General features: G+C 42.1%; 1 protein-coding gene across 1 annotated transcript in view; it reads left to right on the top strand.

Moving 5' to 3' along the window:
* Window positions 1-1,057: 1,057 nt before the first annotated feature.
* Window positions 1,058-24,684, top strand: part of SEL1L (SEL1L adaptor subunit of ERAD E3 ubiquitin ligase) — a 41,155-nt gene continuing 17,528 nt past the window's right edge. The window contains exons 1-11 of the mRNA XM_054970465.1: window positions 1,058-1,190; window positions 11,156-11,193; window positions 11,852-12,077; window positions 14,136-14,303; window positions 15,720-15,825; window positions 16,711-16,873; window positions 19,578-19,631; window positions 19,740-19,799; window positions 19,906-19,987; window positions 21,148-21,302; window positions 24,366-24,422. Of these exons, the coding sequence (XP_054826440.1) occupies window positions 1,103-1,190; window positions 11,156-11,193; window positions 11,852-12,077; window positions 14,136-14,303; window positions 15,720-15,825; window positions 16,711-16,873; window positions 19,578-19,631; window positions 19,740-19,799; window positions 19,906-19,987; window positions 21,148-21,302; window positions 24,366-24,422 (1,197 nt within the window). The 5' untranslated portion in view covers window positions 1,058-1,102. The remainder of the gene's footprint in view (window positions 1,191-11,155; window positions 11,194-11,851; window positions 12,078-14,135; window positions 14,304-15,719; window positions 15,826-16,710; window positions 16,874-19,577; window positions 19,632-19,739; window positions 19,800-19,905; window positions 19,988-21,147; window positions 21,303-24,365; window positions 24,423-24,684) is intronic.

A 24,684-nucleotide genomic window follows, 5' to 3' on the forward strand; every position in this document is an offset into this window, starting at 1 on the left:
AGACTCAACAATCACCTTTTCACGTACGGAACCTCAGATTAAATAAAAACATAAGCCTCTGCCTTGGCTGAACGATCATTGACCCGACAAAACTGTGCCTGCTTTACTTCATAAAAAGCAGTGTCCATGACACTCCTCTAATGAGTCAAATTCCATCCAATCGGAAACCTGAGCTAATTAATAATAATCTCTCACTTTATTCAAGGTTTCGAACCTAAGAAATGCAACTGGGGCGGGGAGGGAGGTTGAAGTTTCTTGGAAGGCGAACTGTGATTCTCGAAAGCTTATGCTACAATAAAATTGGTTAGTCTTAAAGGTACTACTGGACTCTTTTTGATTTTGGAAGGCGACAGAATCACAAGTCATTTGCTCCCGGCTCTTCGGCACAGTTGCTCAGAACGGACGCCTAGATTGGAACGCTAAGGGGGGGGGGGGACGGTCGCACTGCCTTTTGGTTATTGTAGTCCTTCCTGCTCAGTACTTTGCGCTCGACTCTGCGACGAGCCAAATGGCTACGGTTTTAATTAATTTTATTTACTTCCGGTTCTATGGCAATGCATAGAATCCGCCATATGCGGAACACGAATGCAAACTTACTGATAAAGTTATGTAAAATTTTCCTTAAAACGCTCCAAAATGCAATAACCCTCCATGCGGGGTGAAAAATTCACCCAAAGGGCTAGCTAATAATAACTCTTTTTTCTCCTTTTCTGTCGCCAGGGCCCCGCTTGGAAACACTCCGCAAGCTGCAATAATTAACCGGAAGAAATTTTCACCCATCCCTTTTTTTATTCTCTTTGGGCAAGCGTGCAAGGGCGGCGCTTCCACCCTCCTGATTGGCTGGAAGGAAGGCGTCGCCCATAATCATCAGTTTCAGGAATTGGCTGCTTTTACCCAATTCGAAGCAGCCATGTCAAGGAACGTCTGGGCCAATGAGCGCTCGGCGTCGACGACGTCCGGCGGCGATTGGAGGCTCCGGCGCAGCGGAGGCGGCCCAGGCGTTGCGGCGTGATTGGCTGCGGCGCCGTGGGTGGGCGGGGCGGAGGGGTGCCGGACTGAGGGCTCGGTCGGCGTTGCCTCTCAGGCAGGGACCGTCAGCGAGATGGAGCCGCGCAGGAGGGCGGGGGCCCCGTTTCTGCTGTGGGCCGTGGCGCTGTTGTTTGTCGGGGTCAGCCTGGCTGTGGCAGCTGGTCAGTGGAGACTCCGTTTCATATGGTGGGGCCCTGCATGAAGGGGAGGACCCTAGAAGGGAGTGGAAGTAGCTTGGAAGGGGGCTGCGGAAGAAGGGGGGCGACATGCAGTAGGGAGGCTGCCACCCACCTGTTCCCCCTCCAAGGAACTCATTGCAGTTCCCTCCTCATTTTGCCCTCACAACAGCCCTGTGAGGTAGGTTGATCCTTGAGAGAAATTGGTTGGCCTAACTTTTACTGCAGAGGAGGGATTTGCATCTAGGATCCCTAGCTCTAGCACATACGCTGATTGTAGGCTGGGTGCATCAAGAAGACCCCGGTGAGCCATAGTTCCCCCCGTTAGTTGTTTCTATGTTAATCACTGTAACATTTTTTTTAAATTTAAAATCTTGTCCCTGCTTCCTGTGTTTTCTGTGCTGAGCAATATGTAGAAAGCCTTGAGTTCGATTCACAGCAACTTCATTTAAAACGACCTGGTGGCAGGTGATGTGAAAAACCTCTGCTTGAGACCCTAATGGGCCGCTGTCTGTCCAATATAATAATACTGATGTTGAAAAGCTAGTGATCTGATTCAGTATAATGTCAGTTCACATATTCAGTAGTGTTAGGTGGGTAGCTGTGTTGATTTGCAGTCAAACTGCAGGATTTGAATCCAGTGGCCACTGTACTCCAATCCCACTTATTCAGTAGTAACACATTCAGTATTGAAGGACAGGCAGAAAGGATGTCTTCTTAATTTTCACTCTGAACACTTACCATAGCTGTACTCTCTTTTTGTCTTCTCCCATCTTTTGCATTTAAGTTTATGCTTTAACTAAGATTAGCATGGTCTGGATCCTATTCTGGTCATGATCAGTTGCTAAGCTGTCTCCATGTGTCTTTTCCAAAAGCACAGGCAACAACATTTTTTCTCCAAGATGCATATGTAACTGAGTTGGATGTCCCTGGAGTTTGGCACCCTGCAGGTTTCTTGATTGGCCTCTGATTGCACCTGCCCATGGAGCTAGATACCAGTAGGCTGAGCGGATTTGTGCATTTTGTGCATGTGGTAGCCTGAGTGAAATGGAATCAGTGGCTTTTGGAGGTTGGAATAGGAACTACTTGGGCATTGTTGAATGGAGAATGGCTGGTGCAAGAAAGAATGGGAATATGATTTAAAGGTGACGAGCGGATCTCTGAGAAGCTTCGGGCAATGTTCTAATTTGTTGAACTGAAAATGTATGTTTGGGTAAGTGGCTGTACAGTTGGAGGAAAAGTAGTTATGGGAGAGTAATGTTGGACCTCCAGCAGTTTACAGTTTAATTTATGTCCCACCCATAATTGAAAAACTGGGTAGGTACCACTAAAGGGTGGTATATAAATCGAATGTTGTTGTTGTTACTACATCGGAGTCATCACAAGTCAGCTGTACCTTAGCAGCACTCTCCACCACTACACCAAAACAAAAAAGCCTCACACATTACACAATTATTCTTTCTCATGATCATGTGTTCTCTGTTTGGCAGTTGTCAGAAATGAACAGGCAAGACCCTGATTGCAAGTCTGTGCCTAACTTAAGTAATTAATCCCTTGTTTCAAAGCTCTTTCCCATAATATATGCTGTTTGAAGAGGAAAAACATGCTAGTAATTTACTTAACCTGTGGTGGCAGATAAATCTTATTTGTAAACTAGTATGCAAAAAGCATTGATTGCAGTGTTTACCAGGAGAGTTGATTTTGTTGTACCATAGTGTCTGTATCTGGAATTGGCCAGCTTTATAAAGCTGTTGCTAAATTTTAAGTGTTAGGAAAGAGTTAAAGATGATTTGGGGTGAAACTCATTATATGCCAGTGGCGTTGCTGTTTTTGGCTGTTCAGCTGTTTGAAATGAGGTTATTGAAAAGGTTTTAAGTAGACTACTTTCTAAATAGCTCCAAGGTATCAAGCACTTGTCTAGGGCAGCAGTGATATTTTGTTGTGCCTTTAGGCAGGGGACACCAGCACTCAGCAGGTACATCCCCTGTTCTCATTATACTTTGAGCTGGTGAATGGACATTTGTCCATTCCCTAAGAGCAGGTCTCTGTGTGTCAAAGTGTTAAGTGGGACAGTTAGTCCTAAAGTTGGGCCCTCGGTTTTTTTTTCATGCAGCAGAAAGCCCTTGTATTGAGGGAAGTGTCTGGGCAGCAACAGTACTAAGGGTCCAAATTACAGCTACAAGATTTGAAGGAATGGAACTGGAACTGTAGCCATCACATAATAAGGCCAATACATATCTGTAACCTGTTTTACAGATAGGGAGCATCAGCATTATCATTTTAAGCCATCGCTAAGTTGTTATTCTGGTTTCAGGTTCACACATTTCACTAAAGCAGATAAACTTGTCCAACCTTTCGCCAAGGGCAAGTATCTGCCAGTATAAGCAGCTGAGGATCAATAAAGTATGTGGGCCCACAAGGAACAGTGGGCTTACTGTTTGAGATCAGTCGCTGTGTTCTATTACATGGCTCATTTCAACTTGATTTGTTTGTTCAGAGTTTCAGAGAGCAAACATTAAGTGAAGATGCATGAAAAATTTGTAGGGCCTTATCGCCTGTGCCAGGTAGTGTCCACCTTGTCTACTAAAAATCAGCACACCCATTTGCAGCATATTTTTGCACTGTTGACCTTGAAAGCCTAGTACAAATGGAAACTGGCTGCAGTCCAAAGTTCTTAAGGACCCCAAACTATGTTTTCATGATAACCATGAAGAACACGCGAAAGTACTATACAAATGGTGTTTAACAGGTAGTATATTATCTGTACAACAGCCCTGTACGCTAGGTGAATTCTCGCATGCGCTATCACCATATTAAAGACAGGGGACTGAAAGAGAACTGCTTGCCTAAGGCCACCCACCACTTAATTTCACAGTAGATCTGAACTGTGGGCTTTCCAGCTAGTAGCACAGCACAATGTGTCACTTACAGAGAAGTGGTTTTGTATCATGGCCCAACTGGTAATAGCTGGGCTCTGGAAAACAAAGCCCATTAAATCTTGGAGAAGATAAACAATCTAGCTGACTTCCTTGGAATAATATTGAGGTTGCTGATGTGGTTATCTCCAGATCTATACATTTCCTTTATTTATGTTTATTGAGATGGATGTAGTGATCTTGATATAATTTCTCAGAAATGGGGAGGGGTTTTAGGGAGGCTGGGCCTGCATTTTTGTTTCCTTCTCTGTTTTAATATCTTGTAAGACACACTAATGTCAGTGAGGGACCCTTAAGCACACGGTTAGTTCTCCCATTTAATTCATTGACATTTTGGCAAATGGAACATTAATCAGCTTCACTGCAAAGAGACTGTGCACCAAATGAAGGTTAGATTGGCAGGTGGGCAGTTTGGAGAGCAGGTTCCTTGCACACCTTGCACAGGTTCAACTGGGAATGCAGTGGCAGCTCTGTAAGGTAGATCACCTAACTGATTCAAATGACAGGCTGATGAAACATTGATTTCATCATGTTCCTGATGTCCTGTCATTGGTTTAAGTTCGTGAGAAAAAATGTCTCCTGAGAATCCACCATCTGTCCCTCCTGCAACTACAACACAGGGGTGTATGCCTTTCAGGGAAAATGTGCTGGACGAATTGGTGAATATGTTACCAACTACAGTCCTTTTTTTGATAGTGGGGCCCCAGTACTGTGCGTGGCACCTCATGCAAGAAGGCTGTTGGAAGGTTATCTCATTGACAGATATGATTGCTTTAAAACTCAAGCAGATTAACCACCTGTGCTTTTCCTCAGGTATTTTTTGGGAAAGCTAGATCTGGGGAACCAAAAAAGGAGTAGAAAATTTTCAGTGTCCATATGTTTCAGGGTTTGTCACTTTATAGATAATTATAGATAAGCAGATCATTAAACAGCATCATAGCATATGTTAAGTTTTTTTTTATGATGGCCAAGTCCCCTGATACAGCACTCTTAGTGACTGTTAAGGATTCAGTCAGCAGATAGAGGGTCATGGATAAAAAAATACCGTATCCCTTTTAGAGAGTCTTAATGTATAGAAATGGGCTTTTGAAGCTTTTCATGGCATGGAAGTAAATTATTTCAATTAAGTCTGTAATAGAAGTAGAACATTTTTCTGCAGGCAAGTTGGCATCCCTACACATAGCAACTAACTTTACCAGGAGGTATTTGTGGCTGATTTTGATATCCAGAAAGCATATTTAGAACTGCTTAATGCTGTGACCTTGTAGGAAAAGTTACATTTTCATGTGAAGACTAACACAATTAGTGGTAGGGTATGAGCTTTCGTGAGCCGCAGCTCACTTCTTCAAATACCGCAGCTCACCTCTTGATCTATTTTAATGTAAAGAACAACGTAGATTTTATGGTACCATCCTTCTGTTTTCCATAAGTTAAACAAAGTGTATAGCTCTGCTTAACATTGCACTGAAATTCTGATACTGCATTTGTCCTTAAGGTAGGAAATTGTATGGAAAAAATAGGGTTGATGATGAGTAAGTTTCAGTGAATTGAAATATATTGCACAGTTCTTCTACCCTGTATCAAATCAATCTTCTTATCTTTAGGGTCACTTAAGTACCAGAATTGCTTTTATATGTGTGTGCTGTCCATGAAGGGAATGGTCTTCAAGTTTTCCATGCCCAGGACTCACCTTTAACTCACCTTTAACTTCAGGGAGGTAGCATAGGACACCCTGAATTCATGTCCCTGCAAGCTGCATAACATCAGTCATCTAACAGGAAGAGGAGCCACAGTCTTTGAATCAGCCTGGGCTAAATCTATTTAGCCATTTTCCTCCGCCATGCATGTATAAAAAGGTGGGAGATGTGCCCTTGAATTCCACAAATGCACACTATCACATCAAGTGCTTACCAGAAAGCAGCAAATAAAATAGCAGCTCTATGGGAGCTTACGACCCAAGAGGTGGGCTACAGCAATCTACCACATGAGTTGAACAGCATTACATCAATGTATTCCAATGCCTGTTACGAGAACTGGACATGCAGTGTGCTTGGACACAGCAGAATTGTAGTACTTGGTCTTGAACAGGTTGCCCACAGGGTCTTAGTGTTAAGAACATAAGAACATAAGCAAAGCCATGTTGGATCAGGCCAGTGGCCCATCCAGTCCAACATTCTGTCACACACAGTGGCTAGAAATCCAGTGCCATCTAAAGGACTGTCAGTGAGGCCAGGACACCAGAAGCCCTCCCACTGCCTTCCTTCCAGCACCAAGACAACAGAGCACCACCTCCCCACAAAGAGAATACCATCTATCTCCTGTGGCTAATAGCCACTGATGGACCTCTGCTCCATATATTTGTCCAGTCCCCTCTTGAAGCTGGCAATGCTTGTAGCTGCCACCACCTCCTGTGGCAACGAATTCCATGTGTTACTGTTTTTAGAGATTTCGGTTTGCTTTCATGGATCAATTTGACCAGCCAGCTCTCACTTGATAATGTTGCAAAAATCTTAAATGATTGGATATTCTGCTTATCTGAAATAAAGATCTGGCATGTAGTTTTTTCCAGATATCTGTCCTGCAAAGTTTCTGCTGTTATAATTGTAATAATAAGAAAATTGGTAGACATGATATTTAGAATGCCATTATGAGTATCTTATTTGTGTTCTTAAACCATTAAAGTCAAAAAATAGGCTGGGAGAGAAGCAGTACTAAGGCGCATAGTCTTCACTGAAATTGTGCTTACCCAGTTCTCTTTCATATGTGCTGACTTGTTCTGTATTGATGTAAAGAGAAAGTAGCTTTGTAGAACTTTGTGGGGAAACGTTGTCATGTTAGATTTATTGAGTAGTATGTGAGCTTGCTAAAAAATCTTCTTTTAAGAGGTTTTGCCTAGACTTTTACTTAACTAGATAACTGACCATGATGGGCTGGTGATATTTCTCAGATGCCAGAAGTATACTATGCCAGCCAGTATGGGTTCCCAACTCCATGTATATCCTGAATGCGTGGATGAGGGGATCATTGCCGCGGAAGAATAGATAGGGTTATGTATATGTGCTTGTCTATAGCTTTATTTCTGCAACTTTCACCAGACTGTTCCCCCTCAGCCCCCACAGCTTCCTGGGAGTCTTCCTTGAGAACGGGAAGCGAGAAGCAGCTATTGAGGGTGTGTTAAGCATCCATTCTCCACTTCTCTTCTGCCAACCCTCTTCCCCCTCCCCTCTTATTCAGCAACAAGGGGTTAGGAACTTGTCTTTGCTAATATAACTCATCACTGACAGTTTGTAGTATTGCCCCTCCAACATATCTAAGTTTCCCCTGTCAAAGCTGATTCTCCTAGTGCTCCCTAGTAGCAAGAGCTAGTTGTGACAAGTATCTCCAATTCAGTAGGCTTGCAAGTTTAGCGTATCCTTTGGTTGGCTTGCTTTGTGCAAAGTAAGTGACTAACACATATCATCAAATCATTCATTCACAGATAGGATATATGGTTTGTCTTAACAGTTTGATTCCCATTTGGGGCAGCAGAAACTAGTAATTGGTAAATGTCTGGTAACTGAATTCCAATGTAAAATATGAAGGCTTGAAACTATGTATTTGCCAAATTTAGGCTGCAATCCTAAGAACACTTTCCTAGGAATAAGCCCCATCGAATAAAATTGGCCTGACTTCTGCTTTGCATTATTCTCATAGTTTTCTTTATAGCAGTAATTAAATGTTCCCCTAAATTGGTTTTTAAAAGCTGTTCACTTGAGTAGTCTGCTCAGAGAATATAACTTTGATTTTTGAAGCCATTTTGCATGCCTGCGGTTGGCTTCTGGTCCTAAATCAATAGGATCTGTTTTTTACCTTTTAAAGATTTTACACGGCTTTGACTAGGGTACTGGAAGGACTTCCTTCTCCTTTGTGAATCTTAGGATCATACGTGTGAATCTTACGAAGTCATCTTCAGTGGCCCTATTCCCTTTTTTCCTGTCAGATGTACAGAGTTTGGACAGGTACATATGGGACATGGCCTCTTCAGTGGCAACACCAAGTCTGTGAAATTAGTACTCCAAAGAGATATGATGAGTTTCTTCCAGTCCTTCTTGGCCTTAAGGTTTTGAGTCCAGAAAAGTTTTATTTCATGTGACTTTAGGGAACCGTTACTTCTTTTGAGTTTTACATATTGAAGTTTCTCTTTGCTTTATGCAGATGGAGTTCTTCTATCACACTAGTTGTTCTGTCACTTTAACTTTCTTTGGTTTGGTTTTGTATGCTGCTTTGCAGACCTGCCTGACTGAAAGTCAAGTTATAAACAGCTATGTAGTAACTTAAAAGTGAGAGGGTCAAACAGACAACTTGAGAAAAAGGAGTGTCTTTTTTAGTTATTAAGATTCACTACTCTACCTAACAGAGTTCCTAAGTCTTGCTTTGCTAAGCTTGCTCTTTTCATTTTGGAACATTAGTTCCAGTAATTAATTCTACCTCTTGTTAGTAATGCCTGTGATTGTTTTTTCTGAGTTGGTCCTTCATTAAGAGGGCTATTTATTTCACTGCCAGCTCTGGCTAAACATTTGAGTAGCCAAAATCTAATATTTTCAGCCCTCCTGGTATTTATTCATTAAAACAAATTTACTTATTCAGTTGCAGCTGAAATGCCTATCTATTATTCAGTAGTTTGCTGCCAAGAATAATAAAGCTGTAAATTATCCCATCTCCAATGACTCCCCTACAGTTCAGTCTGCCAAACTTAAAGGCAAAACTTTGTGAACACTAAAAGTAACTTAAACAAATCCTGTTATCTCCCCCCACCCCCCCATAGGACACAGCTTTGGAAAGAACATCTCTTTGCTGACAATCAGCTGTGTTTTGACTACAACCTAATGCAGAGCTTATTCCTTTAGAGAGATGTTAACATGATGCAATGAGAATGAAACACACTGCTGGCTTCACTGGATACAGATACTAATATGTTTGTCAGTTTCTGGTTCAGTTTAAAACAAGATACTCTTACACCCAGCATAGTGGTTATCTGGACTCAGGACTGCCTTGTTGACTGGCAGTTTCTGATTTAACATTTTATCTGACTTGGTCCTGGTTTCTTTTTTCAGAAAATCTTCTTCTGAGGTGTTAAATGTAGACTCGTAGTTAATGAGACAGGGGTCACTTCACCTTCGTAACTGTAAAGCAGATACCTTCTGAAAGAAAGCCAAACTTGTTTGGAAACCCTAAGTGGGTGCTTCACCACTGTATCAGGCCCTTTAAAATCTAATGAGAGTTTTCATAAAATCATACAGTTTAGGGCCATGAAGAAGAGAAGAAACAATTTTTTTTAAATGAACATTTGAGGGAAATTTGGAAAATGTAGGTCTTGTCAAACTTAATTGTTTTAACAGCATGAAATACATAAAATGTGAATAACTTGGTATATAAAAATTGTAATTTGACACATTTATGGAATTTAGTCGTATAAATGGCTTCTGAATACCTTAAATATACCAACTAGTACAGTCTTATATACTCAGTACGGATGCTTTGCACTGCAGCCAGCTGAGAGGTATGAAAAAAAATAAGAATTGAAAATAGGAATCAACTCTTGTAGTAAATAAAAAAGTGTATTTGGACAAATAAAATAGGATGAGTATGTATGGATACTAATACAACATTGAAAACAGTGAACAAGCATAGATCTGTGTTTTACATATTATAAAATAGCAGGATCAAAATTAGTAACATTTACGTACTGAAAATATCTTTGGAAAAATACATTCTATATGTTCACTTTATATACAATAATTATAATTACGTGATGCTGGAGACGCTTGCGTTAAAATCTTCACATTACACATTTTGATTAACACCTTGTTTTCAAAAACATTTCAGTCATTACCAAAAAAAAATTCATAGTAGTTTTTTTTCCAGCCCCCACCCCCACCCTTGGGGGTCTGATTATTTCCATCTGAAAAATTAAGGGAAAATCCTTGAGGTGCTGGTGGAGATTGTTTTCCCTGAAATCTTCTGGTTTATTTCCCTATCTTAACATCTCTAGTAATAACAAATGGCAGTGAAGTTTCAATGTTTGTCCGTGTATACATCTTCTACAAAGTATGAAAAGGACCCTCTACAAAGAGTGAAAAGAACCCCCTATAGAAGTTTGTCATCTTTTCTCCACTGCTACCCTGCAAAATTCATGCTAGTCTTTCATAAGTAGTTCATTAGTTTCTTAAAGCTGACCTAACAATTCTATGTCTCTGAATTTTGCCATCTTCACACGTCAGACTGTTTTTTCCTTGCTACCCACATTGAATTAGGATTCATGGCTTGAAACTTCATCTTTCATTTTCTTCATACTCCTTTTCTCTTCTACTTCCACAAAAAATTTCCCCTGTGCTTTTCACTTCCTGTGTTCCACTACAAAGGTAACCTTAAACAGCTTTTACCTTTCTAAGTGCCAGATTCTTGGCAGGCTTGCTTTTGGGAATTTGGGAAAAAAACACATCTTGCTATCAGTGGTTGTTTTACCCGTAACCTGTGGTATATTTGAAACTTTTTAAGCTTTAGAGGGAAGGGAGAATGAGAGAGGGACCAGTTTTGCGGTTCATGTTTCATATTAGGTGTGGAGTAGCATGTGCAGAGGTTTTGCATCCTTATTTGTATATTTGTTACATAAGAGGACCATGCTTAATATATAATTTATAGAGATTGTTGGTCAAGAAAAGAGCAGTAAAACAAATAAGAGCAGGAGCAAGCATATGTTTGAACTTCCATACCTGAAGAAACAAAGAGTTGGTATCTGTAAAGCTTATAGGTTTTGGAAGAGGAGAAGGGATTCCTCTTAGCAAGAGTAGAGTCTGGGTTTTTTTGTTTCTGAACAAATGGTCGACCAGAGCCTCAATTTTATTTAAGCATGGGATCAAGATGGTCTGTATTGCAACAGGTTCCAGTTCTGTTTTATTACAGCACACGACTAATTTCTGTATCCTTTTAAGGCAATACCCTACAGAGTTTTAAAATCTTGTGTTTATTCTGCAGATGAAGAAGGAACTCAGGATGAGTCTTTTGAGTCACAGGTGAGCTTTGAATCCCTTCATGGACATGTGTTATATCCTCTTCTTGCAATAAGTAAATGTGAACATTTAGAGTCTGTTGTCATTGACAGATGTATGAATCCTTTGGTCTAAGTAGTTTGGGGAAGGGAAATTATTCATGTGTTGAGATCAATACTTCTACATTCTGAATTTTTACAGTTCATTTTAAGTTGTGAATAAAATAGATTTGACATAAGGGAGAAATGGGTCTTTTAACTCAAAATTGAAATTACTAAGTATTTGTTTGGGGGCTGGAGTAAATTAATATGATGTGGGGTACATTTAGAAAAAAAGAGAACAGTTTGAAATTTAAAACAGAAGTAGCAGATGTGCTTTTACTCTTGGAGGTATGTTAGGAAGCTGAGAAAAGAATAATTGAATTTTCAAAGAAAAAATATCTTACGATTTGTAAAAATCAGTAATTGGACTATAGACCTTTGAAGCATCCACACTTAGAGATTTCTATCCCCTAAGAATAAAAACTCTAGTTTCTGTCTTTAAATTTTACACCCCAAATCTTATGCTTGTCAGAATTGGTGGTGTTGACTGGGTCACCCTGGGCATTATCGGAAGACAGAAATGTAAATATCTTAAATGAATAAATAAGTTTAATCTGACTCTCCTACTTCTTATTCTGTAGGCAACCTTGCCATCAGAAGAACAGGTGAAAGACCATCGAACTGGAGCCCATGTAGTAGCAGGGCAAATTTTTATTGACTCTGAGGAACCGGAGTCTCATGCTGAAGATGGAGACGATCTTAGGAGCCCAGAAGAGGAACAGGAAAGAACTTTAGAGGAGTTGAGCTCTCCTGAACTGTCAGGCTCCTTAAATAAGGACTTGGAAGAAGTTGAAGTGCAAAAACCAGGTAGTCTTTTGCATGCCATCTTTAATCTATATTTGCAAAATTCCACCATGTAATAGAAGCATGCATCTAGGATAAAATTGGTAGGAACTGCGGGAATCGCTCTTGTTGTCTGTGGCCAGAACAGACAGTGCAGTGGATATTCTCTTAATCAACTGACAATGATAGTTGTGTATTATTCCTTTCTTGTATTGCTCATATATATCCATAGTTACAGTTTTATAGTAGTTTTGACAGTGAAAGTAATGCTTTGTAACCTTCATCAGCATTATGTGCAGTTCTTAACTGCAACCAATCATTTGATAATAAGGTTCCAGCTTTTATCTGGGGTTGGTGAGGAAAGAAGTGGCACGTGAGCCTGTGGAAGCTTTTGAGGTCCTTGGTTGCAATGAACAAAGGGGGCGAGAGAAGTGCTAAAAGTGGGGAGGGGGCAAACACTATTCCATTCTCTTGCTTTGCAATAAAACTAGTAAGTGGCCATACACATCAAGAATAAAAACAGAAGTACAAGCATACCAAATGTCTGTGGGATTAGTGTCTTTTGAAGGGAGCACCCAGCATTTCTCTGCAACCAGCATTGCCCAGCATCTCAAGGCCCGTAAAGGTGACATATCTAGGGCTAAGCCAGAACATGGGGAGAGAAAACTGGCTCTGCTTGCAATGTCCGTCCTTATACACGTTTGCCAGAACACAGGCACACAGCTCTTTTGCGTGTACAAACTGTATGCACATAGTTACACCGCTGACTGGGAACTCTCCTTTAGCAATTTATCTGATCATGGGAACATGAGTGCAGGAGTGTAGTACTTTGCCCACTTTTTGGCAAATGCACATAGATCTTTTGGAAGGGCCGGTACACTCATTCGTACTCATCCTCTAGATACGTTGTCTGTTCAGGGCTGTGGTATTATGTATTGTGGCGCACTCTAGTATTGAGTTTGTTGGCCAGAGTTCACTTCTTCCAGGATAAAAGTAGTACAACTGGTCAGCAGTGTTTGTCTTCTATAAGTAGGTGCCCATTCGGAGAATGTAAAATGCAAGTATGGCTGTAGTGCCTTAGAAAGCATGTTGGACTCAACTTTCCAGTACTGTGGTGACGGAATGTACTAGGGTTAACATTGATGCTCGGGGGAGTGGGGGGGAAGAAAACAGTAGCAACATGATGAAACCTGTATTTATCTAATTATAACAGTTGAAGGACAGAAGATTTGTTTCATATAGACACAGCAGGTGCAGCCTTAACTTTTTCACTTCTCCTAATGCCACGTCAACAGCAATAGCAGTTTTTGTGTAAAGTCCAGAATAGCCTTACATCTGAAAACAGAACAAGTCTGCCAAGCCCCAGACTGCCTTGTTGTCAGATTAAATAATATAAGTTTAATAGTTTTCACAGAGAACTGCCAGATTCAGGTGGCTTAAAATAGTTAGGGGCTGGGGTGCTGTAAGAGTAGCTTTCTCTAAAATCTCATCAGATCCTGGACTCTAAAAGTTGCTGTCTAGGAATTTCTGCTCTCAGTGCTTACTCTGCCCTAGTTGAGTTACTGTGACCGTCTTACTCTTTTTCAGCTTTGTTATTGACGGAGAAACCAATACACTTTTATTTTGTGTGTCAGAGCTCAGCAGTGCATAATGTGATTCAATCACTGTGCAATAGCAGCTAGATGAAGCTAACAGTGATGCAAACAAAATTGCCCAACTGTATCAGTTGTTAACAGGATTTTTATTAAATAGTAAACTTCCAAACTGCTTATGTGATGGGGGGCTGGATCATGAACTCCGGAGTTTCTAATCTTGAATGTTTATTCTTATGGACTCCATCCAGATCACAGAAACAGGATTTCAGGGAGGATTTTAGGTGTGCTGTAGAAGGGGAGAGAACCGAGAATCACATTTCTTCCAACCAGAGAAACTTTAGTCTGGATCCATGCCTTTGTGAGTTAGAGGAAATGTTTGTACTGAAAGGAAAAGGCTTAAAGGTTCTACAGATAAAATGATGAAGAAAGAGCAACAATCAAGATCCTTCCTGTTGCTAACACTTGGGAGTTTTTGTTTGTGTTTTAGTTATAACAGCTATAGGAGGAACTGCAGATGGTGAGCTGTGCCGTTTCCCATTCCTTTTTCTGGAGAAGGAATATATGGAGTGTACTGCAGATGGAAGGGAAGATGGCAGACTGTGGTGTGCCACGACCTATGACTACAAGAGCGATCAGAAATGGGGTTTCTGTGAAAGTAAGCACCTCACTTTTGTTTTCTTCTAATGAGCTGCTGAGCAATGCAAGAGAAACACTAGTGAAAGTATAGGATTTTGCTTATCCAAATACATTCATTGGCCTTGTTGCTTGTGGAAGCTATCAAGAGAGATTCAGTTCTTGGATTGCATGCGATAAAAATTATGAGTGGGGTAAAAATAATGGAATGGGAGCAAAAAAGAGATCATGCAAGAACTCAGGCTTGCCAGCTAAAATGGGTTGGTAATGGATTTAGAACAATCAAAAGAGTGTTTCATAGGACATAATTTATAGGACAATGATTTTGAAGTTAGAAGTAACGTAATGAAGTCTGTATTTATCTAGTTATAACCCTTGGAAGCTAGAAAACTAATAAGATTAGTTTAGATTGTTTTAAGGGGGATTTGACAAATTCATGAGAGCAGTTAACTAGGACCAGCAGCAGTATATGTCTGAGTACCAGATGCTGGGTGACTAGTAACAGGGAGAACTATGGACTCTGTGCCCTGTGTTACGGGCTTCCCAGAGACACCTAGCTGGCAGTGTTGGAATTCAGGACTGGTTGCACCTTTGACCTGTTCCAGCAGAACTAAGGTGTGCATAGATTGTAAGTTTCTAATACAGCCTTCCACCCTGCAGTTGCCTAAAAATAAATTTCTCCATGATGCACTATGCTACCTCTCCAAAGGAAAAAAAAGTCAGAATAAAGTTGTATTGAACTACTTCTACATTTTTTAAAAAGAAAAAGTAGCTCTCCCTAACTCCTTTCATACCAGCAGAAGCAGGTACAGTAGCTAGACAAATCCCTGACAGAAAAAAGGTTTAGCATCCTCTTGTCCCTCACAGGTTGTATCCCAATTTGCAGCCTCTCATGGCTGCAGAAGGAAAAGTGAATTGCTCATCATGTTTGCCCAAGGGACCCAAAGTAGCTTTAAATTTCTTGTGATTGCATGAGCCAGCTATCCTAAATTAATTGAACTTCTGAAGCTCACACAGTCATGTGCAAAAGCAGGTATAAAGTTTCATTGTACTAAGCAGAATGAAATTTGTATGTCTTCTTTTCAGCACTCAAGCCTCTACTGTGGCTGGCAACTGATATCATTTATTTCAGCGGGAAAAAGGGATTTGGCTTGGCAAAGTGCAAGCAGGCATATTTCGCTCCTTAACGTGGCAGTTGCCACCAAACTGGAAGCTCAGTGTACTTTTGTGTCAGTTTGTAACTAGGTTTATCTCTGAGCTTTTCTTCTTTGAATGGCAACAAAGCATATCTATAAAGTGCTGTGGGCTACTTAGAACCCAGGAACCCAGGGTGAACCATAGTTTTGAGGTGGTCTGTAATGACCAAAACATCCCAAGTACTGTGTTTGAGCAATGCTTTAATGTCTGAAGTACTAATTTCTGTTCCTCCCCCCATAAGCTGAAGAACAGTCAAATAAGAGAAGACAAATGCAAGAGGCAGAGGATGTTTACCAAACTGGGATGAAGATCCTTAATGCGAGCACCAAAAAGGCCCAGAAGAAAGAGTAAGTTGACTTCTTTTCTTCCAGGATTACTGAGTAAACGTCATACTCCAAGTATTAGCCTAGTGTTCTAACTAAAAGGTAAAGAGGCTACAGTGATAACTGGGACTTACAAAGAAGTTGGTGACATATGACTGCTCATGTTATTAATGAGTGGCACATTTTCATGCTGCCGGTTTTTACTTTCTGTTAACTTCTGTGTCTCTTCACTGCACGCAGTGTTCAGAGTGGTATCCAAATGTGCGGCTTTCACCATGCTTCCTGTTGAAAAATTCACCTTTTTTCTTCCCTGGCTTTTGTGATTCCACCACTCATGCATAAATTGGCACTGGATGCAGAATTTAACATCCTGACAATCTCTTCCATTCAAAGAAAAAAAGCCTGTGTTCTGCCCTTTTACAACCTTGAATATGTCTGGGTGCTGCTTGCTGAAATCTCAGAAGCCAAAGTTCCAGGGCTGAGATGTCAGTTATCTCTTTCCTCTCCCTTATTAACAGAATAAATTTTGCAAATCATATACACAGATAATTAAGTCTGTATAAATTGTGCAGACTGATTTCTCTATTTTGGGAGAATAGAATTTTGAAGGAAGAAAACTTAATGGTAAACTATACAGATTCCTCTGAGAACCAGATGCTAAATATGTCCAGTGATAAATTACAGCAGTAAGTATTGCACCACATTTCTAGTAAACAATGTTTGCTATCACTTAAAGGGTTGTACTATTTTTTCCAGTTAATGTGTTGAGGCCTTTTATTTCATCTATTTTGCTAATGCATACAATGAAAGCTTCAAGTAACAGCAGGAAAACCTTTTTTTCCTACTTTCAGGGAGCAATTTTTGCTTTCTCTGAAGAGTAACTGAGCATATATGTGTGTTCTTTTTAAGAGCTTATCAATACCTTCTGAGAGCAGCCGACATGAACCATACCAAGGCAATGGAAAAAGTGTCTTACGCCTTGTTGTTCGGGGACTACTTGAAGCAAAATATCCAGTCGGCTAAAGAGCTGTTTGAGAAACTGACTGAAGAGGGGTCTCCTAAAGGGCAAACGGTACAGACTTCTTAAAGAGTTCTGATTTGTGAAAAGTATATGAAGCTGTGTTGAATTGAATATTATTTCCTCTAACTTGCATTGTGTTACTTGATTGAAGAAGGCTGCTTGTTCAGCAGTAGCCAGTCTTCAGAGGAACTACTGGAAAGAATGACCACACTGCAATTTCTGTTCCTGTATCTGGGTTAAGAGGTACATCAGGGTGGTTTCTAGGGCATTTCTCATCATGGCTTTCAGAAGGCTCATTTGCTGTTCAGAGTTAGCTGAAATAATTTTTCCTGAAGGTAAATCATAGATGGGGGGGGGGGTTGTCCTCTGCTTGTGGTCAGTTGTCAGGGACACTCCAAGTGGCTTCTGTTGGCACCACATCTCCTTATTTAGGCCCCACCCCCCTGGCATGCCTCAGGTTTTTCACAGAATGCACAACAGGCTCCTTCACCCAGCTTTGTGCAGCCAGGAAGAAAAGTGAGTGTGGTTTGCATGATGTCAAAGTACTTGACTAAATTACATATATAAACTTTTGAATCTCCTTATTAAAATCCAACCTTCTCATTGCATCTATGAGAACAGTTGCAGAAGCTTGAGTCTTCACGATTAAGTGACATAATAAAAATATGCTGTGTAACTTTCTTCTTTAAGGACAGCAAGGAATATATTTATGGGGGCTTCCTTCTGCTACCTCCCAGCCTATTTTTAGGTTGGTTCTTAATTAGCTCACATTCATCATTACTATGGAACCTTACCAAGCTTACCCTCATGTTCTAATAACAAGCTGCTGTCAAATTTAGAATGTGGTCATCAAGTCTACTTGCTGTGCAGTAGGCCGTACCACTTACTGTAGTTAAGTGTTTTGAGCATTTTGTCCAGCTATGCAAATTAGAGATAAGTTTAGAACTCAGCATTAGTTCAGATGTTGAATCATTTTATTTATACAGATTTTGGTCATAATTAAAATCTGACAAAGGAGCACACTGCTGCCTGAAGAAAGGTTGTAACAGAGTGGGCTGTTTGTTTTTTTTAAATTTTTTATTTTTCAGTATACTACACAACACTACAATAACACTACACAAGACTATCACAAGGAAAGGGAAAGGATGAAGAGAAAGGGAAGGGGCGGGGAAAAGGGGACATAAAGGGAAGGATAAACTACATTCAACACTACACTTCAATGTTTTCCCTTCATACTGCCATAATAGAAAAAAAATAGCTCAATAAAATGATGATGGGGTGGTTAATCATACAGATTACACATTTCAAATTCTAATTAAACTTTCCTCCCCCTTCTGGGTCCCGGACGCAATTCTCTCTGTGCAACCGCAGCTGCGGTGCTCTCCTCCTCCCCCCCCCCCTCAGGCTTCTCCTTTTCTTCATTCTTGGTACACTGGAATTCCGGGTTTTTATCCTCAAAATCCTTTAGTTGATCTTCTGATAGTATCTTATAGGCTTGATCTTTATGTCTAAACCATATTCCTTCCGGAAGTAACCATTTATACTTTATTCCATGGTCCCTCAGAAGAGCTGCGAACTTTTTGTACTTAAAACGTCTTTTCCGGACTAGAAATGGAACGTCCTTTAAAATCTTGACTTTATGACCCATAAAGTCCAAATCCGCATTGTATGAGTTATATAGGATAGTGTCCCGAATCTTTTTAAATGAAAAGTCAATAATGATCTCGCGAGGCAGCTGTCGCTTTGTTGCATATTTTGAAGAAGCCCGACGGACCTCCAAAATGGCGCTTTTAACCTCTTCTTTAGTTGTCCTCGCGGGTGTCGCCAGTAGTTCCGAGACCAAATCCCACAGATCCTCATTTTCCTCCTCTTTCACATTTTGGAGACGCAAAATTGTCTGCGTTCGTTCCACCTGTAGCCCGATCAGCTGGTTCTCCACCAACTTCAGCTCTTTTTTCGTAGCCTTCACAAGTGACGCACTTTCCAGAGCAGACTTCTCTGCCCCCCCCCCGCTACTTCCTTAATGGTTTTCACTTCGCTTTCAATTGAGCCCACCCTTTGATCGGTTTCGTTCAGCTTGTCAACAAAGGGTTTTATGGCTTCCACCACCGCCCTGCGCACCAACTCTTCGAGCGACTCTCCCTTCTGCAAGGTAGCCGAGATTGACTTACCGAGAGCGGGACTTTGCTTCTTTGCTGCCATTTGGGGGGGGGGGGGCGCCAGCCAAATCCTGGAACTCACCGAAGGGGAAGAGCGAGTCTTCTTCAGATCAACCTCTCCTTCACAAACGCTTGTAGAACAGAAGGGATTCGCTTGTTTACAGGCTTCCGCCTGTTTCTTTTATTTGCCGTTTCTCGTTGCCCGGCGGCACTCAAGGCGCCGCGCACGTCTGCCGGCCTCCATAGGGACAAACGGGCAATTCCCCCCCCCCCCGCATTGATTCCGGGAGGTTCTTCCCACAGCGTCCCGGACCCTGCCTCCCTGACTGGGAGTCCTGGGGGCTAATCCTTGCAGATCAGCCGCCCGGTCAGGGTGCCCGGTCGCTTCCTCCCAGACCTGCCGAGAGGAGCGTCCGGCATGGCTGAGAAAGCGAAACCGACACAGAGTGGGCTGTTTGTGACACTGGTGAGGCAGCTGTGCAAAATTCCCTTGGGCCCTGTCTTCAGCCTTTTCTCCATTTATTGTGAACACAGCATTACAAACATAACCTTGTGAAGTGGATTTAGTTTAACATATTTCCAAATTACTATTTCAGGCCCTTGGTTTCCTGTATGCTTCTGGCCTTGGTGTTGATTCCAACCAAGCTAAGGTATGGCAATTCTGTTGACTTTTTTCCTGCTCAGGTTTTTTAGTTCAATTTTTCAGCAAAATTATCTTCATTAACATTTGCCTCCCCCCCCCCCCCGCCCCCTCACAGGCACTGGTTTATTACACTTTTGGAGCTCTTGGAGGAAATCTGATAGCCCACATGATTTTAGTAAGTGTTCTTCTCCTTACTCCTTAAAGCATCTTTGTTTAGAGATGCATGTGTTTCATGTTTTAGGTATGGAGAGGAGTCCACATAACACTTTCTTTGTTTCCAGGGCTACCGCTATTGGGCTGGCATAGGAGTCCTTCAGAGCTGTGAGTCTGCTCTCACGCATTATCGTCTAGTAGCCAACCATGGTATGTATGTTTAGGTTTTTCCCCATTAGTTAACGAGCATATTCCAAATTATGTGCTTGTAAAGGTGGATGTCAAAACATAAGGAAGCATGAATACTTGATGAAGTACATTATTTTTAATTCTGCCTTCCTTCCAAGGAGATTAGGGCAGCATACATTCCCCTCACCCCATCACCACATTTTGTCCTCAAAACAACCCTATGAAGCTGAGAAGGAATGACTTGGCCATGATAACCAAGTGTGCTTCCATAGCAGAGTGGGGACTTGAACCTGAATTTCTCAGTGCCTAGTTGAGCACTGTGGCCACTAGCACCTCTGTTCTTAGACAGCCTATACAGAAATCAGGCAGACCTTTTATAGCCTTCCCTGGCTATAGGGTGGCTGCTGCTTGGTCTCCAGTATGCTTTAGCAGTTGTAAGATGGGGAAAAGGTCTTACAAGCATGGTCTTACAAACATCTCCTTGTACTGCAATTATTAAAGGGCTTATTAATCAAACACAGCTGTCTTTTCTATGTACAAATAGTTCTGATCATATTATGTTGGGTTGGATCTTTAGGTGCCCCTCTAAGCAGAAGGCATTTCTTTTCTCACAGGGGAGATTTGCAGTGTTTGGTTGTGCCTTCTTTACTGCATCCTACATATAGGTTCCATCGGGAGCAGCTTTTCATTGGCCCAAGGAGCTGCAGTAGATGTGGGGGGAGTGGGGAAAATCCATTCCACAAGTGGAGCAGATTCCCTGGAACTTAGTCAACCCAGTGTATTTTAAAGTCTAAACATCATGGAATGTATTGTCTGTTTTCACATTCTTTCTGGAATATTCAGCTAATCTGCTATCCATATATCCTCTTGTTTCATTTCTAACATTTTCCTGTATATTTTGAAGGCCACTGCCTGCACATTGACTGCTTGGTATGTGTTTAAATTGTCTTGCACACGCCAGAGAAATAAATGTGTATTGTCAGGGAATTTGGATTGACTGTAGCTCCCTGCTGAGTTAATTTGGTGGCAGATGTGACCTTGCTGTTGCAGAATGTGTGAAGTAGCCCTGAGTTTGTTTGGAATTATTCCTCTGGACCTTTTACATGAGCATTATTTTTTTTCTTTAAAATTTTATATTTGACTAACCGTTAAATGTTCTTGCGTGTTTTTCTCCATTCTAGTGGCAAGTGACATCTCTCTGACAGGAGGTACAGTAGTACAGAGAATTCGTCTGCCCGATGAAGTGGAAAATCCAGGAATGGCAAGTGGGATGCTGGAAGAAGATTTGATACAATATTACCAGTTTTTAGCTGAAAAAGGAGATGTACAGGCGCAAGTAAGATTGGTTTCCTACCTAAGATGGGAATTTGTTGTTCCTGAAGTAAATACCTGCATTAAAAGCTGTGGGACACGTTTCAGTACTACCCTCCTCTTCCAGGGAAGATGGGGAGAGACCTCTACGAAGCGTCACAAATGATTCTATACATTGGTAGAATTTTTAATATTCACGCTGGAAATCTTCCACAATGCCCAGAGATGTATGAGCACTTTGCTAAAATTGTAATGAAGGGTACATTTATCATCCTTTTTAAATGCTGGTGTTGGCCCACAGAGGCATAATCTTGCAGTTTATTCTTGCTATGAGTTTGCGAGTTCTCTGAGGTATATTCTGTGGCCTAATTCTCACTGATGTGGGAGCCTGAACCAGTAAAGGGCAAACAAAGACTTGCATGTAGGGACTTGCATAAAAAAATGCTCCTCCATATAAAACTGAATCACAGAGTTGGAAGGGTTCATACAGACTAGAGTCCAACCCCCTGCACAATGCAGGATGAGCCTAAAGCATCTCTGACAAATATTTGTCCAGCCTCTTCTTGAAAACTGCCAGTGAAGGGAAGCTCACCACCTCCCTAGGCAGCTGATTCCACCTTTGAACTACTCTGACTGTGAAAAAGTTTTTCCTAATATCCAACCAGTATCTTTCTGCATGTAATTTAAGCATGTTGCTTCGGGTCGTATCCTCTGCTGCCAACTGGAACAGCTCCTTGCCTTCCTCCAAATGACAGCCTTTCAAATATTTAAAGAGAGCAGTCAACTCCCCTGTCAGTTTCCTCTTCTCCAAACTAAACATTCCCAAGGCCCTCAGCCTTTCCTTGTAGGGCTTAGTCTCCAGACCGCTGATCATCTTCGTCGCTCTCTTCTGCACCCTCTCAATTTTGTCCACATCCTTTTTGTAGTGAGGCCTCCAGAATTACACACAGTACTCCAGATGTAGCCTGACCAAGGCAGTATAGAGAGGGACTATGACCTCCTGCGTTTTCGATGCAATGGCCCTTTTGATGCAACCCAAGACTGAGTTTCCCTTTTTGCCACTGCATCACACTGACTGCTCATATTTAGTTTACAGTCCACTCTTACCGCAAGATCTCTTTCACATACACTACTGCTCAGAAGTGTATCCCCCATCCAGTATTTGTGCTTCCCGTTTTTGTGGCCCAGATGTCATACTTTGCACTTACCTATATTGAATTGCATCCTGTTCACAACCGTCCACTTTGTCCAGAATCTGGGGCCCAGCCCCCGGACTTGCCAGAAGAAGTGGATGGGAGGCAGCTGGGGGACTGCTACCCAGACACACCAATGGACACCCAGGACCAGACCAGGCTGACAACAGAAGGAGAAAGAGAGACACTCCAGGCTCAGGAGGGTAGAGCAGCAACCAAGCCCCAGAAAGTCAGGCGGGGCAGGTGGAAGCCAGCTAGCCCCACCCTCCGGGGGAAGGCCCAAGGGTCAGGCCAGGAGAGTGAGAACCACCAGGGAGGGAACAGCCCCTAGGGAGAAGGCTCAGAAAGCAAGAGCAGTCAGCCAGCAAGCCAGCCAGCAACCTTACCAGCAGGGGAGGAAAAGCAACAGCAAAGACAGCTCAGGATCACACCCCAGGCTCCAAGCAAGCTAGAGGGGATTAGCCAGGACCAGGAAAAGCTGGGAGCAAAGCCATCCCAGGTGTGGTGACCTGAGGCAATCAGCAGGGAAAGCTTGATAGCCAGCCAGGAAAGCACAGCTGTGGCTGATCAAGGCTGCCAGCAGAGAAAACCCAGGTGTAGCTGCCTGAGACATCAAAGGCTGTGGCTAGAGTGCAGGGGAGGGTGTGGCTAGCAGGTGGAGCTGGGAATAGGAGAAAGGATATAAGAATCCACCCACAGAGCGTGGTGAGTTGTTGGGTAGGAGGATTGTGGAATTGGGGGCGGGGGAGAGAGGCGCTAAGAGGAGGAAGAGGATGGAAGATGAAGGAGAGAAAGGGACAGGAGTCCGGAGGTTGCAGAAGGCGAGGAGTGAGGGAAGGCAGCCAGGACTTGGTCAGGTGGAGCAGGCCTGCGAGGGAAATGAGAGGGAGCGAGGGTGATGTAGATCCCCCCTCCGTCCACAGCGTGGGAACCTGCATATTCCCTGACGGCATCCCTATCTCAAGGTCAGGCGGGCCGGCACCTCACAGGGTGATGCCCAAGACAGAACCTGACACACTTCACCAGAGTATTCAGGTCTTGTTGAATTTGAACTCTGTCTTCTTGGGTGTTTGCCACTCCTCCCAATTTGGTATCATCAGCAAATTTAATGAGTAGCCCATTTACCCCTTCATGTCATGTCAGTGTACTTATGTTTTGTTTCAGCGTTGTTTCTGCTCTGTTTCAAATATCTGCTTACACTGTGTAATATGCCTTGAGTCTCAGTGAGGAAGATAGACAATAAATGAATATTAAAATCATTTTTGCTGCAAAAAGCAGAATAACCTTTCAACCCTGCAGACACCTTTTTAGCGCAGGCAACTGCAGAATCCTGCGCCCCCCCCCATACACACACACAGGAGGAGCCAGAGTTATGACCTCACCCGTGGGGAGGTGGTCCCTATGCCACAAGCATGTGGAAAGCATTGGAAGACCAGCTGGCGGAGATGGCCAAGCAGTACTAGGTTGGGAGGAGTAAGAGAGAAAACAAGAGAGCTTTATCATTGAGGGGGAGGATGAGTGTGTTCATTAGGAACCTGCTCGTGCTAAAGAGAAATCCACTCCATCATTAAGTGACTTTGCCTTGCAATCTTTCTGCTCCCCTCACCGATTGTGCAAAGAAGAGTAGGAGGTACAGTGCCTTTCTTTTAAAAACTGGAAGGTTGGATTTTTTAATCAGAACAAAGATTCCCCACCTAGACAAAGTTTCTTGCTGGTTACTGGCTTCGTTTTGTTATACCTGTTAAAACAGAACAACAACTTTTCCCCAAAAACATTTCCTTGACCTCTTGATATCTAGCACACATGTTGGGTACACTTCATTCATTTTACACCTGTACGTCTTTTGAGTTGACTTGCTTGGTAGGAAAATACGTGACATTAACTTAATGTTCCAGGTTGGACTTGGGCAGTTGCATCTCCATGGAGGAAGAGGAGTAGAACAAAATCATCAGGTAGTATGCTATTTAACTGTTTTGGGAAAAGGAAAATGTCAGTGCTTATAAAAAGCTACTGGACTGAAATACTGTGGGCACAGCAGCTGTCTGTTGCTAGATATAGGTGTTGTGACTGTTACATACTAGAAGTCGGGTGGGGGATGTGTAAAACAGTAACCTTGAAGCTGGGAAAAATAAACTAGATGGAGCGAGATTCCATATAATGCCCAACAAAAGACTGTCTTTGATTTTCAAAGTAGTTCCAGCACTTAAGAGATTT

This window comes from Eublepharis macularius, chromosome 2 (assembly GCF_028583425.1).
Source record: "Eublepharis macularius isolate TG4126 chromosome 2, MPM_Emac_v1.0, whole genome shotgun sequence".
NCBI lineage: Eukaryota > Metazoa > Chordata > Lepidosauria > Squamata > Eublepharidae > Eublepharis > Eublepharis macularius.